The sequence below is a fragment of the Bos mutus genome, chromosome 5 (genome assembly GCF_027580195.1).
Source record: "Bos mutus isolate GX-2022 chromosome 5, NWIPB_WYAK_1.1, whole genome shotgun sequence".
Taxonomy (NCBI): domain Eukaryota; kingdom Metazoa; phylum Chordata; class Mammalia; order Artiodactyla; family Bovidae; genus Bos; species Bos mutus.
In genome coordinates this window covers 97,259,016-97,275,567 of record NC_091621.1, presented here as the reverse complement: position 1 = coordinate 97,275,567, position 16,552 = coordinate 97,259,016, and the positions used below count along the sequence as shown (strand labels likewise).

At 38.7% G+C, this 16,552-nt stretch overlaps 1 protein-coding gene across 7 annotated transcripts in view; it reads right to left on the bottom strand.

Annotated features, from left to right (window-relative positions):
• BICD1 (BICD cargo adaptor 1) overlaps nt 1-16,552 on the bottom strand; it is a 253,890-nt gene that overhangs the window by 41,824 nt on the left and 195,514 nt on the right. For all 7 annotated transcript variants that reach the window (XM_070371323.1, XM_070371330.1, XM_070371324.1 and 4 more), the window contains exons 4-5: nt 11,731-12,156; nt 884-1,975 (exon numbers count right to left, since the gene is read on the bottom strand). In XM_070371323.1, the coding sequence (XP_070227424.1) occupies nt 884-1,975; nt 11,731-12,156 (1,518 nt within the window). The remainder of the gene's footprint in view (nt 1-883; nt 1,976-11,730; nt 12,157-16,552) is intronic.

Below are 16,552 nucleotides of genomic sequence, written 5' to 3'. Positions count from 1 at the left end.
TTGTTGCTTCTCTTTATTGATATTCTTTATTCACCACCCTTTTCAAAGGTGTTTGTCAAGTCTCACTTTCCAGAGAAACTAGACAGAGGTTAAAAATATCTTCCCACCTGTATTTCACAGCACTGTCACTCAGGTAAAGTTTGAGGGTAAAACACAAATACAGACAGACATCAAAGAGATCTAGGAGTTGGTAGAATCATGTGGTAGCGTTCCTGCTTATGCCCTAAGGACAAGATCTATGGTTAGGAAATGTTTTCTACTGTTTAAGCTGTGACTCAGGTGAATTAACATCCCAAGTGGACCTAAATTTCAGATAAGTGGTCACTGACAGAGTTAGTGCATAATTTATTTTCTCTCTCTGCCTCTCTCTGCTCCAGCTGCCTACCAGAGAGCCTTGCCAGCCTATTCTGCATCCCTCCATCTCCCTTTTCTACACTCAATGATTGCTGGGCTCCAGGTAAGTACTGCCGGGACTGCCTTTCTACATACGCAACTGGATTTTCTCTGTTTCTGCTTTAAATTCCTCACTTCTACCTTAGTAAGGCATAGCTACTCTCCTGTCTCATCCATTCACGCACTTCAAGGAAACTATTAGGTTCTGATCTGGCTCTGATCACAGTTCATTTTATTTCTCTGCTGACCAGGAATCTGAACTCTCATCCTGATGGTGGTAATAGTAGTGTTAGTCACTTAGTCATGTCTGACTCTTTGTGACCCCATGGACTGTAGCCCTCCAGGCTCTTCTGTCCATGGAATTCCCCAGGCAAGAATACAGGAGTGGGTTGCCATTTCCTTCTCCCATCCTGATGGTAGTGGACACTAAAAACATTCAGGCATAAACTAAAGTGTTGGCTAGCATAGCTCATCAGTAGAATGAGATCACCTGTTTGTTGGCTTTCAGCACCGCTCTCAGTGTGGCGATCTGCTCCCGTTTGGTGCTCAGCAAGGACTTGAGCTTGAGGATCTCTTCCATTAGGGCTTCCTTGTCTTTATCGATCATGGGGGCCAGCTCCCGTGCTGCAGCTCTTTGACGAGACAGTTGCAAGGACCGGTCCACAGCTTTCTGCAGATGTTTGATTTGGTCCCGGATTATGGCATTAAGGTTGTAGATATTCATTGGCTCTTTGCGAATGTCACTTGTATCTAATACTGGAGAAGATGGTGGGGCAGTAATAACAGGAGAGATGGTGGGGGTCTTAGTTGGACTTGGTTCTTTGCTGGCCTCTGTGTTTTCTTTTGAAACTGGTTCAGGTGAGGTCCTTGTTTCTACCGGGGATGACACACCCCGCCTGACCAACCGTGGAGACAAAAGTCCCCTGGGATCATCGGGGCCTTTCAGGCTGCCGCTACGGGTGACTCTACTTTGCCTGTAGTAGTCCAACATGACCCTGTTAGGGGTTTCATTATTACACAGACATACATGATGGTAAAGCTGAGCAAGCTCCTCACTAAATGTCACCAATTCATCCTGGGCTGTATTAAGGGTATTGTGATTTTCATTGGCTATGCTGGTCATCTTTTGCAACTCATTCTCCATGTGGGCCATCTTCTCTCCACTCTCCTTGGTGGTCTTCTCAAGGCTTGTAACCTGCTCATCATACATTTGGATCTTACTCTCATACTTGGCCTTCTCTTCAGTATAGTTTTCTATAGATTTATTATATTTCTCCTTTAAGGCCTTAATTTCAGCTTTCAAATCGATCACCTCCGTTACTGCCACCCTGTATTTGCATTCAAGGATCTCTAAGCCATTGATGTCCACCTCATAGTCATGGGCCTCCTCCCCTGAGTCCCGGCCCTTTTCCCCATCTAGCTCCTTGAGCTCCTTGCTGCTCTGTAGGCCCCTCATGGCATTAACATGCTCCGTGAGCCGGTGCACCCGTTCGTGCTGTTCCGTCAGTGCCCCCTTGGTATGTTCCAGCTGTGTCTGTGACTCCTGGAGATTGGCCAGAAGAATGGCCTTTTCCCGTTCTACCTGCAATGGTAAAAGAAAGTCTTTGAGTGACTTCAAGGCAATGCCAGTGATGAACTTGACCCATTCACATTTGGACACATATACATTTTAAAAATGCAGAAGAGACGATACTCCTGTTACTACAAATTGAATTGGAGTGTGTTTTTTTATTTCAGTTCTGGTAGGTCAATCAATCAAAAGGTACATCATTCCAAAAGAATTATGCTCTGTATATTTACCTATCCAAATTCTTATGCCTTATACACAAGTAAATCTGGATAAGCTTCAGTTTGATAATCTATAAAATGAGCATAACAATCCTTGTCTCCTAGGGACATTTGGGTGATTCAGTAAGACAGTGAACTTAAAAGGTATTATAATGCTGGGCTTCCCTGACGACTCAGTGGTAAAGAATCCACCTGCCAGTGCAGGAGATACGGGTTCTATTCCTGGGTCAGGAAGATCCCCTGGAGAAGGAAATGGCAACCCATTCCAGTATTCTTGTCTGGGAAATCCCATGGACAGAGGAGCCTGGTGGGCTACAGTCCATGGCATCACAAAGAAGTGGACACCACTTGGTGACTAAAAAACCACAACAACAATTATAACGTTAGAGCTTGTTAACATTTGGGTAACTGTGGTCCAGTTCCCATACTTATATGGTTCTACATGACAAACACATTTATTTTACAAATTTGTATTTGTATATGCAAAACTAACTCATCTCAGAGTTAGGATATATTTGAATATAAATCCTCTTAGCTGGGTTTCATTAGATACAACAGATTGTATTTGTATATAGCTGAAGATGAACTGATTTAGTCAGACTACTAAGCAATAATTTCAAGTGAAAATCCATATGGTAGTTGATGAAAAGTCAAGACATTTGAATTTTTGATGATAAAAGAGACAGAAAATCTCCTAAATAGTCTATGTAGGTAATGTACACAATCTCAATGAAATGGATTGTTTCAGGAGTTTTTTTTTTTTTTCTCTTTCTCTTGAAAACTAAGTGAATTTTTCCTGAACAGTCTAAGTCATTATTTGATTAGTATACAAGAATACAATACGAAAAGCTGAGTTCAGAAAGCTTTTTATTGGGGCTGGTGCACTGGGACGACCCAGAGGGATGGTACAGGGAGGGAGGAGGGAGGAAGGTTCAGGATGGGGAACACATGTATACCTGTGGCAGATTCATGTTGACGTATGGCAAAACCAATATAATATTGTAAAGTTAAAAAATAAAATAAACTTAAAAAAAAAAAGCTTTTGGATAAGCTAAAAACTGGATCAAAACAAAATGTACTGAATATGTCTCAGGTTTGTTTTAGAGGCAGCAGTATTATGATGATTGAGATAATGCCTTTAGGAGAGTTTCCAACCCTGGACTTTGCTAATTCTCATTTAATGTAAATATTTTCTAAGTCTCAATTATAAATCTATCAGTTTCTTCATAATAGCACCTCCAGAAAACATCAAATAGAATACTGTCTCTGTCATATATATATGCTCCACATACAGTACTAATTTCTACACTTAATATATTTCTGGTGGAATCTTTTGAATAGGGAATGATATCCAAATTTTAAACACACACACACGTATATGTGTGTGTGTGTGTGTATGTATTTTTTCTGGACAATTAAGGCTGCTCTGCCCTCCTCCAAAAAAAAGAAAACTAAATTGTGGATAATTTTGTATAACTCTGGCATTACATTTTTCACTCAGCTATTGAGGCTTGAAGTACTATTGAGGCTTGAAGTACTAAACTGTATTTGAATTTCAGAGAGCAGAGTTTAAACTATTTAAAATACATTGTGCTTTGAATTATTAAATGCAAGGCACTTTAAAGTTTAAAATTACTATTCATTTTAATTGTATATTTTAATCTCCATTTGTGAAGAACTTATTCAAGAGAGACTAGCTGAGTTAAATATTATAGTCTTCTATAATTATATATAAATAATATATAATCTACAATGACTAAGAACATTTGCTTTATTTCTCTTCCTACAATCTCTATCTTCTATCTGAAACTGAAGATTTTATTTCGTGTAGTAGGGCTGGTTGTTTTGCCAGAAAACCTGAGTGAGTAATTTTTTGGCCACACGGCATGCAGGACCTTAGTTCCCTGACTAGGGATTGAACCTGTGTACCCTCAGTGGAAGCACAGAACCTTAACCACTGGACCACCAGGGAAGTCCCATCCCATAGAAATTATGTTTAATTTCACTGAGTGTTTACTTTTAAATAAACACGTTAACATGTATCGAGTACTGATAAATTCTTTTGTGAAGGAACAAAAGAAAAGATACCGGGATTTGCTTGTTAATATTAGGACTTTGACAGGAAAAGAAATAAAAGCTGTTCTATGAGTTATTAATTTCCATAAAGTCTTTATCCTGGTCATCTGACTCTCAATTTGACACCTGAATGACTGGTGTGATTTTTGTAATGGGATACATAGTAAGGGCTTCCCAGGTGTGGTAAAGAACCTGCCTGTCAATGCAGGAGACATAAGAGACGGGTTCAATCCCTGGATTGGGATGATCCCCTGGAGGAGGTCATAGCAACCCATTCCAGTATTCTTGCCCGGAGAATCCCATTCCTGAGGTGCCTGGCGGGCTATGGTCGATAGGGTCACAAAGAGTCGGACACAACTGAGCGACTTCACTTTCACTTTTCACTTTCATGCACTGGAGAAGGAAATGGCAACCCACTCCAGTATTCTTGCCTGGAGAATCCCAGGGACGGGAGAGCCTGGTGGGCTGCCATCTATGGGGTCGCACAGAATCGGACACGACTGAAGCAACTTAGCAGCAGCAGCAGCAGCAAACTGGACAAAGACTCAAAAAAAAAAAAAAAAAAAAAAAAGGCGCAGGGGGGAGGGGAGGGACTTTTTCAAGTCATTCTAAGAGCCAATATTACTCTGATACCAAAACCAGACAAAGAAAAGAAAACCCCAGGCCAGTGTCTCTTATGAATACAGACACAAAAATCTTGAACAAAATACTTGCAAACTGAATCCAGCTAAAAAACATGACCAAGTGGGGTTTTTTTTTTGGTGTAATGAATTGACTGTGGTGATGACTACATAACTGTGTAATTTACTAAAAAACACTGAATTACACTCTTTAAATGGGTGGATTGTGTGAATAATCACCATAAAGCAGTTCTTAAAAAAAACTGTATAGACTCATCCCTTGTTGTTCGATCATGGATGCTTTTATTATGTTTACTGGTGGATGGTTTAAAAAAAAAGTAAATGTTTACTGGTGGATGGTTTAAAAAAAAAGTAAGACTTCTGAGAAATATGTTTGCCTAAAGCTTATTAAAGGTAATCTTTAACTGTAAAGTTTATAATAGTTTGACAACTTAAGCTGTCAACTTTGTCCTCGGAAACTGTATTTGTCACATTATGTTTTAAAAACCAGGAACTGACCAATCTTGTCTTAATTAATTTCATCTCATAAATATTCTGTGAGTCTTTGTTAAACACAGATAATTGATTGGTTTGACTTTCTTTCTGTGTAGCAACTCCACTTCCAAGGCTTTTGACTTTGAACAAATGACATAACATATTTGTGCCTCAGTTTCCCTGTCTGTAAAATGGGGATAACACCATATACCTCTTAGTTGTTATAAACACCCACCAATAAAGCAAACATACATAAATTGCTTTGAACTCTTTGGAGACATACATAACATTTCTATCACTATAGGAAAAATTAAAATTGCCTTTAACAAACTGTATCTGAACACAATATGAATCGCCATTTCTTCCACATCCATAAGGAAACAACAAAACTTATTAATTTCAGTTTTACAGAAATATTACTGTTTTCTCACATCACACATGAAATTACATAGCTAGAATGATATTAAAGAAAACAATCCAGAGAGTTTCTCCTGTTTAGTCTGACTCTGTGTGATATGAAGTTGAGTTCAGTTCAGTTCAGTTGCTCAGTCGTGTCCTACTCTTTGCGACCCCATGGACACAGCACTCCAGGCTGCATGAACAGAAGTTCACAGTGAACAGAGATTATTTATCAAAGGTACAAATTTTAGCACAAGCATAGAGACTCCTTTAATAGATTATATTATTTAGTGTTCCCGGGCAGGATCTACTTATTTTCATTCTAATAAAATGAATTAAGCTACTTGTCACTGGGAATTATTATTGTACTCTATTTGAAATAACTGAGTTTTGACAGTGATCCAACTCTGGGAGTCACTATTTAAATTGTAGTTAGTATAGGTTTTTGTATTTATTATTACCATTTCCCAGCAGATGGCAGTATGATACCCTGAAAAAAAAAAAGGTCCACTTCCTCAAGATATAATACTGCCATCTCCATCTGCTGAGAAATGGTAATTATAAATATAAAGGGGATCTCCCCTACCGCCTCCTCCCTCACCATTTCCAAGCAAGGTATCACAGAGACTAGTGATGGGGGCTAATTTATTACCTTCCCCTTTGTAAATGCACCTCAGAGAAGTGAAGCAATTCACCCAACATTCCTGATACCCACGGCTGAAACAGAGGTTTTTGTTTTTTTTTTTTCTTTTCAGAAAGAAGTTGAGTAAATACTCTTAGACGGGAAAACAATTTATACGCACAGATGGAATCGTATAAGTTAAGAAAAAGATGATAGGCTTTGACTCAGGCCTGCTGTTTTCAGAGGGTTTCTTTAACCCTAAGAAAGAAAATCTTAAAAGCTGCATATTCCCTGGTAGAGGGTGTCACATCCCTCTCTCTGCCCTTCTACAAATGAAATTAAATTTGTTTTTCACTTGTGAATCTGTCTTCACTTTAATTATTAGACCAGCCAAAGAACCTAGAAGGGAAGAGGGGAAATTTTTTCCATCCCTATACTTTCTATAGTCAGAATATTTAATTTCAAAACACATCTGGCCCCAAGTGTTTCAGATGGCCACAGTGAAAGGGCATTTTATTGCCTCCTCTGAAGGTCCAAAACAATGATGCTGACACAGAATGTGTTACAAGGGGCTGAGAAATGGAATATTTCCTGTCATATCAGGAAACAAAAGATGTCACAGGCATCAGCAATTGTACCCACAACTGGTGAGCCCTGAGGGAACTCAGGAAGGAAAGAATACCTGCTATCTAGCAGCCATCAGACTGCAGCCACTTCCAACAGTGAACCCCGAGAAAGGTCAGGATGTGAAAGCAGAGGATACTGGCCCCAGACAGCTGAGGTGCATATCAAAGGAATGATTTCAGTGAGCCCAGACTCTTGCATCTTCCCTTACACGGAAAAGCGCTAAATTCCTTGAGATATCTGGTTTTCCTTTAATCAACAATAATCTGTTGACTTTCAGACCATCTGCCCTTTGTTGCAAAACTTCTGTATAACTTGGCTCATTCCCTTGCCTCCTCAGAGCAGTTCTTCAGGGTTACCTTTAATGATGCTTCCCAGGCTTGAAGTCCTAAAAATTGTCGCTGTATAAAACATAACTCTCGACCTTTGAGAGGCTCAGTTGGTAAAGAATCTGCCTGTAATGAGGGAGACCTGGGTTTGATTCCTGGATTGGGAAGATCCCCTGGAGAAGGGAAAGGCTACCCATTCCAGTATTCTGGCTTAGAGAATTCCATGGACTGTATAGTCCTTAGGGTCGCAAAGAGTCAGGCACGACTGAGCAAATTTTACTTCCCTTTACTTCTCAACTTGTACGTTATGAATATTTTTAAAGTCAACAGTGCCTAAGTGTTGTTTATTAGAATTGCCATTTTATTTTCAAGGCTCATTCACATCAGTGCCAAATGCAATAACTTCTAGGCAATGTCTACTGTAATGTTTATATAATTTACAGGAATTAAACATAAAGAAACACACAGCTAAGGAAAAGTTCAGATTATAAAGAAATTATGCACGAGAGTATACGTTCTGCTATACTTGTGTTCAACAGTTCGAATGAGATAAGTTCTTACAAAAAATGCTGATTACAAGAAAAACAGGTGTTCACTTTACTTACAACAAAATTAGAAGTTACTGTTCCTAGTGTGAGACTAGAAGCTTCAAATTCATTCCTGTGTTAAGCCTAGTTTTTGTAACTAAATTAGAAGCATACTTTGGGAATAAAAGGCCCTATGCATATCCCTCTACAGCTTAACAAATTGTCACATCAATTAAGCACTCATGAAAGATTCAAAGGTACAAAGTTTTCTCATATATTAAAGAATAGTTTACCTAGCCAAGTTTTTCTCACTGTAACTTTTTGCTGAATGAACACTGCTTTTCAGACTGTCTCATGCTTTGAGTTTTAGCTGTCACCTTTCTGTATTCCCACCAGCAACGACATTACTCCCATGTGAGATTACAATTCTTGAGCTAATCACCCAATAGTAACAGTTAATAGTAATAATAATAGTTAAATAAATGGAGTGCTTAACAAATTAAAGACACTGTGGAGTTGAAATAGTGATAATAGTTCATAATTATTGAGCATTTATCATGTGTTTGGCCTTGTTCTAAGCACTCTATGTACATTAATTCATAAGTTCATGACACTTTGAGGAAAGTAAAATGTGTCCCAATTTTATGGGAGAAAATGCTGTCCTTCTAAGAATGACTCTCAACTAGAGGCTGACCCTTGGGATGTTTGAAAAGTGTGGGACTTTTTGGTCAGTACATCTATGAGGAGAGGTAACTAGCATTTAATGGTTGGGAGCAGAGATGCTAAACCTCCTGTAAATCATCAGCCAGGCTCAGACAATGAGGAACTACCCCATCACAAATGCTGCAAGGTGGTTCCCACGGAGAACCACTCTCTTACTGAGAACTTGTTCTCCATCATTCTTTTTATTAAACTACTCTTCTCTTTTGGACTTTTGTATTCCCCAGCTCAGATGACATTTAGCATTATATAAAACTGAGAACAGCTCTGAGCTTTCAACCAAATAGGTGATCTGGTTGAAAACTTTCAAGCTCTTTTACCCATAAAACCCCTACTTCCTCATATATTTTACACACTATCACCAAAATAAAAAGAAACAAAAGCTTCCATTCAGTAACCTTTCATCCTAAAGCAACAAACATGATAGTTTCAGAAAAATTTTACATTAATTCTATTCAGTTTGAGGGCGTACATTCTTATAAATACATGTCACATAAACTTTTTTTTACAAGGAAATATGTTTTCTATTCACTTGCATATATTAGTGTAAACTAATAGAAAAGTATTAACTACACAGAACTGGACTTTGCAGCCAACTAAAACTATAAGAAATTAATTTTCTTCCAGTGTCCATATTTTCTTACCTTGATTGAAATTGAACACTGAGAAAACAAATTCTCACTAATTATCTTTCAGCAGCTAAAAGCACTGGAGAGGCAATGGCACCCACTCCAGTACTCTTGCCTGAAAATTCCATGGACAGAGCCTGGAAGGCTGCAGTCCATGGGGTTGCTGAGGGTCAGTCACGACTGAGCGACTTCACTTTCACTTTTCACTTTCATGCACTGGAGAAGGAAATGGAAACCCACTCCAGTGTTCTTGCCTGGAGAATCCCAGGGATGGGGGAGCCTGGTGGGTTGCCGTCTATGGGGTCACACAGAGTCGGCCATGACTGAAGTAACTTAGCAGCAGCTAAAAGCACTGGGCAGGTAAAGTTAAAAGTAAAAAGATATGTTAACTTTTGATATAGTATTAAAAATGAGTCTATGATATTAATTTCTCTCATTTCTTTCTGCTAACTACATTTTCAGTCATCATTTCTGTAGATGCAGAAAATTATAAGCCCTGTTTGCTATAAAAATAAGTGATTGCCAGAGTCTTAAGGCCTCTAAATATCAGCTTTATGCAAAGAACCTTGGCAGGATAACAGACTGAAGAATAAGTCTTAAACTCATCACCTGATCCTCAAAAAAGCAAGAGAGTTCCAGAAAAACATCTCTGCTTTATTGACTATGCCAAAGCCTTTGACTGTGTGGATCACAGTAAACTGTGGAAAATTCTGAAACAGATGGGAATACCAGACCACCTGATCTGCCTCTTGAGAAATCTGTATGCAGGTCAGGAAGCAACAGTTAGAACTGGACATGGAACAACAGGCTGGTTCTAAATAGGAAAAGGAGTACGTCAAGGCTGTGTATTGTCACCCTGCGTATTTAACTTCTATGCAGAGTATATCATGCAAAACTCCGGGCTGGATGAAGCACAAGCTGGAATCAAGATTGCTCGGAGAAATATCAATAACCTCAGATATGCAGATGACACCACCCTTATGGCAGAAAGTGAAAAAGAACTAAAGAGCCTCTTGATGAAAGTGAAAGAGGAGAGTGAAAAGTTGGCTTAAAGCTCAACATTCAGTAAACTAAGATCATGGCATCTGGTCCCATCACTTCATGGCAAATAGATGGGGAAACAGTGGAAACAGTGTCAGACTTTATTTTTGGGGGGCTCCAAAATCACTGCAGATGGTGATTGCAGCCATGAAATTAAAAGACGCTGCCTCCTTGGAAGGAAAGTTATGATCAACTTAGACAGCATATTAAAAAGCAGAGACATTACTTTGCCAACAAAGGTCTGTCTAGTCAAGGCTATGGTTTTTCCAGTAGTCATGTATGGATGTGAGAGTTGGACTATAAAGAACGCTGAGCACTGAAGAATTGATGCTTTTGAACTATGGTGTTGGAGAAGACTCTTGAGAGTCCCTTGGACAGCAAGGAGATCCAACCAGTCAATCTTAAAGGAAATCAATCCTGAATATTCACTGGGAAGACTGATGCTGAAGCTGACACTCCAATACTTTGGCCACCTGATGTGAAGAGCTGGCTCATTTGAAAAGACCTTGATGCTGGGAAAGATTGAAGGCGGGAGGAGAAGGGGATGACAGAGGATGAGATGGTGGGATGGCATCACCGACTCAATGGACATGAGTTTGAGTAAACTCCGGAAGTTGGTGATGGACAGGGACGCCTGGCGTGCTGCGGTTCATGGGGTTGCAAAGAGTCAGACACGACTGAGCGACTGAACTGAACTGAACTGAATCACCTGACAAGCTTGTTGAACTAGATTCCTGACTCAGTAGATCTGTGAAGAGCCCAACAATTGTCTCCTCAGAAACCCCCACGTGATGGTGGCTGTGGTGATGCTGTTCCTCAGACAGCATTTCCATTATCATAGGATTAAGGTATGGTCGGGCGGCAAGACTCTACACTATTAACAGAAAGCCATTTTACAGTGACATAAGCTTAAAAATTGGGACTCTCCCCAAGATGTTTGATTTGAAGATGCTAAAAATTTAAGGCTTAGCTCATGTACGAGTAAGAATGCCTTGCTTTCAGATTTATACCTCTTTTGTATTTTTAATCATACAATATCCTAGCTAGTTTGTATATAGAAAATCCTTCTTGTCTTTTAGAGCTTAAAATACTGTTGTGAAGCATAACCATTAATCTTGAATATATACATAGAGTCGCTTATGATGGGAAACTTCATTTTCTATCATTTTTCCTGTATAAAGCTTCTGAATTTTTTTGTGAGAAATGCATCAAGATGCCATCTTTCCCCCTTCACACTCAGTTGCCATCTAATTTATCTAAGAGATAAATTTCATAAAACAATGTAAATGAGATATTCTCTTAACACCACTTTTGTATCTTTCTAAAATATTGTACTTTCAAAGTGGCTAGTTAAAGAATAATTTAAAAAAATAATCGGCAAGTAAAATATGACAATAAGAAATCCCACACCATGCTACACCTAACTTCCAGAAAAGTCACTAAACAAGCCCTAAACAGAGTTCTTACCTGCATAAGTTGCTGCTTCAATTTCTGTATTTCTGAAATGTTCAGCTCACTGAACAAGTCAGAAACAGGGTGGAGAGACTCTCCTTTCCTTAAAGTGGGAGTCCGATAGTCTCCATTCAGTTTCACAAGGGGCCCGTGGATATGTCCATTCATTTTGTCATCATTGTTGGGTTCACTCCCATCCTCAGCAAACTTGAGCCCATCAACTGAGATGCTGATATGGTTATCATTGAGGGTGATGTATTGGGAGAGCTCCTTCCGCAGGCTGTTCTTTTGCTCCCTTTCATTTTTTAAGGTCTCAAGGGCTTCTTCCAGTTGGTGCTCAGCGATCTCTTTCAACCGGATGGCATCTTCCAGTTGGCTGTTCAACAGCACCGTCTCCTCCTCAAATCGCTTAATCTCATGCTTTAAGCCTTCATATTCAACCTGAATTAGATAGGATAAAGAAGATTCATAAAACTAAAATTTGGGTCTTACAAAACTGCCATTAAACACTCTAGTGGACCTAACATTTAAAAAATTAAAAGTCTACAAAATAAATCTAAAAAGCACATGATGTATATATATACATTTAAGGTAACAGAATGGTTTCTTTAGATACCCATATATATATAAATTCAGTTCTTAGCAGAAATGAAAAAGGTACCTCTCTTAGAATTTCTTTTATAGGTTCCAATGATCAAAAGGGGACACTACTTGCCTCATCAATCAATACCATGTTTTGTAATAGTATATCAGAATACTCACAATCCAAGAAAAGGCTTTTATCATCACTATTACTTTGTTTTAAATTATTAATAATGAGGAAATTTTTATACTCAGGGCTAAGTTAAAAGATCACAGTATGAATATAACCTCAATAAAATATGTATGAGGGTAAGATGAGAAAGCAAAGAAATACTTCACATGCTTAAGGAAAGAACCTGGAATAACAGTGCCAATTACTCCAAAACAAAAGTGGAAGTGGATCAAGACAGTAGAGCAGGAGGACATGGATCTCACCTCCTCCCCAAAACACATCAAAAATACATCTGCATGTGGAACAATTCTCACAGAAAACCAACTGGAGACTGGCAGAAGATCTCTCACACAAGCAAAGCTGCAAGGAAGAGCCCCCCCTAACCAGGTGATTGTGTACCAGCCCTGGCAGCTCTGCTTCAGGATGCCAGCTGGACAGACTTGGCGTCAGGCTTCAGATTGTGTTCAAGTCTGCTGTACATGTCTTGTTTTAGGACCAAACTTGAAGGGTCACGCTTCCTGGGGTGTGGTTTTTCTCAGTGTGATACAGGAAAATAAGGGGATTAGTCAAACCAAGGTTGGATGTCTGAAATCTGTGCTCCATTATGTCTGCTAATATTCCAATGTCAATGGAGCTGATGAATTTATTCTGCTACTTTTAAGGCACTACCAGGTTATGGCAGTGGGAGAGAGTAAAGAATTGAGAACAATCTAAATCTACCACACACTTTTATAATCACACGATGAGACTTTTTAAAAAAACTTTTTATTGTGGGTAATGTAAAAATACTCAAGTAGTGAGAAGAGTTCAATAACTCCCAGGAAACCCACCACTCAGTTTCAACAATCATCAACTCCTGGCCACTCCTTTCATCTATATTTTCATTCACTCTCCTAGCTGGATTTATTAACTCCAAGATATCACGTACTTTAGGATCTATCTCTCAAAGATGACTTTTTTAAAAAAGCATAGCCATAATTCCTTAAATAATTTCTTAAGAACAAGATATAATCTTAGTTATCAAAAACAATGTCAACAATTGGTTTGTATTGATATAGGAAATAAATAAAACTCAGTGAAAAAGGATAATATATTATTACAACCATGCAATATAAGAGAGCAAATGGAAACTTAAGAAAATGTTAACAGTTGATCTTTAATGGTGGGAATAAAGGTGATTTTTAAGAAAAAATACCTATATATTGTTATCAATATAATATTCTTTTGAATTACAACCAAGTAGGAGCCTGTTCAAACACCTCCTTGGTTGTGAAAGTCCACAAATGAAAGAGATATCCCACTCTGAACACAACTGCCTTCTTTGGGGCCTTTTCCATGGCTCTTGCCACAGGTCATCCTTTAATAAGTGTTTTTATCTCCACAACTAACTAAGAGGAAATATTTTTTATGCACCTAGGTGTCCCTCAGAGTGCTTTAATATCCCTTCTTGTGTCTCAATAAAATTCTGCTCCTGATAAATATTTGCTGAATAAACTATTGTGAATGAAAAAATAAAATGGAAAAAAATATGACAATGTCAATTATGATTTTAGATAGTAATATGAACTGTGTTTACCTTTAAATATATTTTAATATTTATATGACTTTAAACCTTTGTTTTGTAAAGGATTTTAAAAACTAAAGGACAAGGCTTCCCTGGTGGTCTAGTGGTTGAGAATCTGCTTGCGAATGCAGGGGTCACAGGCTGATTTCTGGTCTGTGAAGATTCCTGCAGGTTCCAGAGCATCTAAGCTCATGTGTCACAACTACTGAGCCCATGCGCTGCCATTACTGAAGCCCACATGCCTAGAGCCAGTGCTCTGCAACAAGAGAAACCATGGCAACGAGAAGCCCGTGAACTGCAGCAAAAATAGTACCCCTTCATCAGAACCAGAGAAAATCTGCACACAACAATGATGACCCAGCACAAACAAAATAAATAAATAAATCTTAAATAAACAAAAAAACACTAAAGGATAGAGATCATAGATAATGATCATTTTCATATATTTGTATTCTTTCCCACACCCCTACATCTTCTTCACATAATCTCAATTCAGTGGCTTGTCTTGCAAGCTTTAGATAAGAGTCTTGATACAGATTTAATTAGGGTGTAGGTTTGGCTGATGTAAGAGAGACCTAAGTAAGAGTGACTTATTTGAGAAAGAAATTTGTTTCTCTCGCATGTAATAGTACGGAGGTAAATAGTCAAGATTCAACATTCAAAAAACTCAGATCATGGCATCTGGTTCTATTACTTCATGGCAAATAAAAGGGAAAAAAAAAAGAAATAATGACAGATTTTATTTTCCTGAGCTCCAAAATCACTGAGGACAGTGACCGAAGCCATGAAATTAAAAAGATGCTGCTCCTTGGAAGAAAAGCTATGACAAACCTGGACAGTGTATTAAAAAACAGAGACATTATTTTGCCAACAAAGGTCCAACAAAGGTATAGTCAAAGCTATGGTTTCTCCAGGATCATGTACGGATGTGAGAGCTGGATTATAAAGAAGGCTGAGCACAGAAGAACTGATGTTTTTGAACTGTGGTGCTGGAGAAGACTCTTGAGAGTCCCTTGGACTGCAAAGAGATCAAACCAGTCAATCTTAAAGGAAATCAACCTTGAATATTCATTGGAACGACTGATTCTGAAGCTCCAATACTTTGGCCACCTGATGTGAAGAGCTGACTCACTGGAAAAGACTCTGATGCTGGGAAAGATCGAGGCCAAGAGGAGAACGGGGCAACAGAGGATAAGATGGTTGGATGGCATCATTGACTCAATGAATATGAGTTTGAGGAAACTCTGGGAGATAGGGACAGACAGGGAAGCCTGGTGCATTACAGTCCATAAGGTTGCAAAGAGTCAGACATAACTTAGCGAGTGAACAGCATCAAACAGTCAAGGGTCAGTATAAAATCTCTGTTTAATGAGGTCATCCAAGAATCAGACTCCTCCCATCTTATTGCACTGCCTCCTATACTAGTCTACATGATCTAAGGTTGCTTGACTTCTTGATCATGTTCCAAGAAGTGGGACAAAATAAGGGTACACCCTCCTGTCTCTTTAAAGACCTGTCTCAAAGTTGGCCATTTCATTTCTCTTCACATCCCATTGGCTAGTACCAGTTGCAAAGACGGTGAAGAATGTAGTCTTCACTCTCAGTAGCCTTGTGCCCAGTTAAAAATTGGGTAATATATTGGAAGAAGGAAACAATGGATATTGATGGATAGTCAGCACTCACCACCACTCACTCAGACAGTGGTGGTGACCTGTGGAAATTGCAGGTCCATGATAGAATTACTTAAAAGAGTCAAATCATAAAATTTTCTTAGTATAACAGGGTCTGTTTCCTTGCACCATGGTTTCTTCCAGGCCTTAGATACTGTAGAGTCATTTTCCTCCTGATCTTTACCTTTTCTATCCCTGGACAAATTGGGATACTGACTTGCCAGTCTTTCCCAGTATTTCAAGCAATCTTCTGACTGGCCTCAGATTATGTGATAGCTTACATTTGCAGATATTAATTTAGTTGGCAATGCAGAAATTTTATCCTGTAATCCTTGATAGACTGATGTCTTAGACCAAGCATTTTCAAATATTACTGTGTCCTCTGGACTAAATCCAGCTCACAGCCTATTTTTATAAGCAAATTTTATTGGAATATAGTCACATTATTTTATTTTTATATTGTCTATGGCTGCTTTTCACACCAGAACAGCAGAGTAGGGTAGTTGCAAGAAAGACTATATGGCTTGTAAAACCTAACATATTTGCTACCTAACCCTTTATAGAAAAATTTTGCTGACTCCTGGTCTACAGGAGGAAGGAAAGAAGACATTAATTAATGAAGTAAGACATTGATTTAGTTTGTATTGTAGATTTTTTTATTCTGTAACTTTTACTTAATTGATAGCAGACTTCCTTATGACTTGATCTCTTTCTATCTGGTCAGCTTCACTCATACTCACTCAAATGTGGTTTGTGCTTCTATTTACCCAGCTGTTTCATGTTTCTCTGCCTAGGCAAAGACAGTATTCCTGAAAACTCTTATTCATTCTTCAAGACCCAAATCAAGAC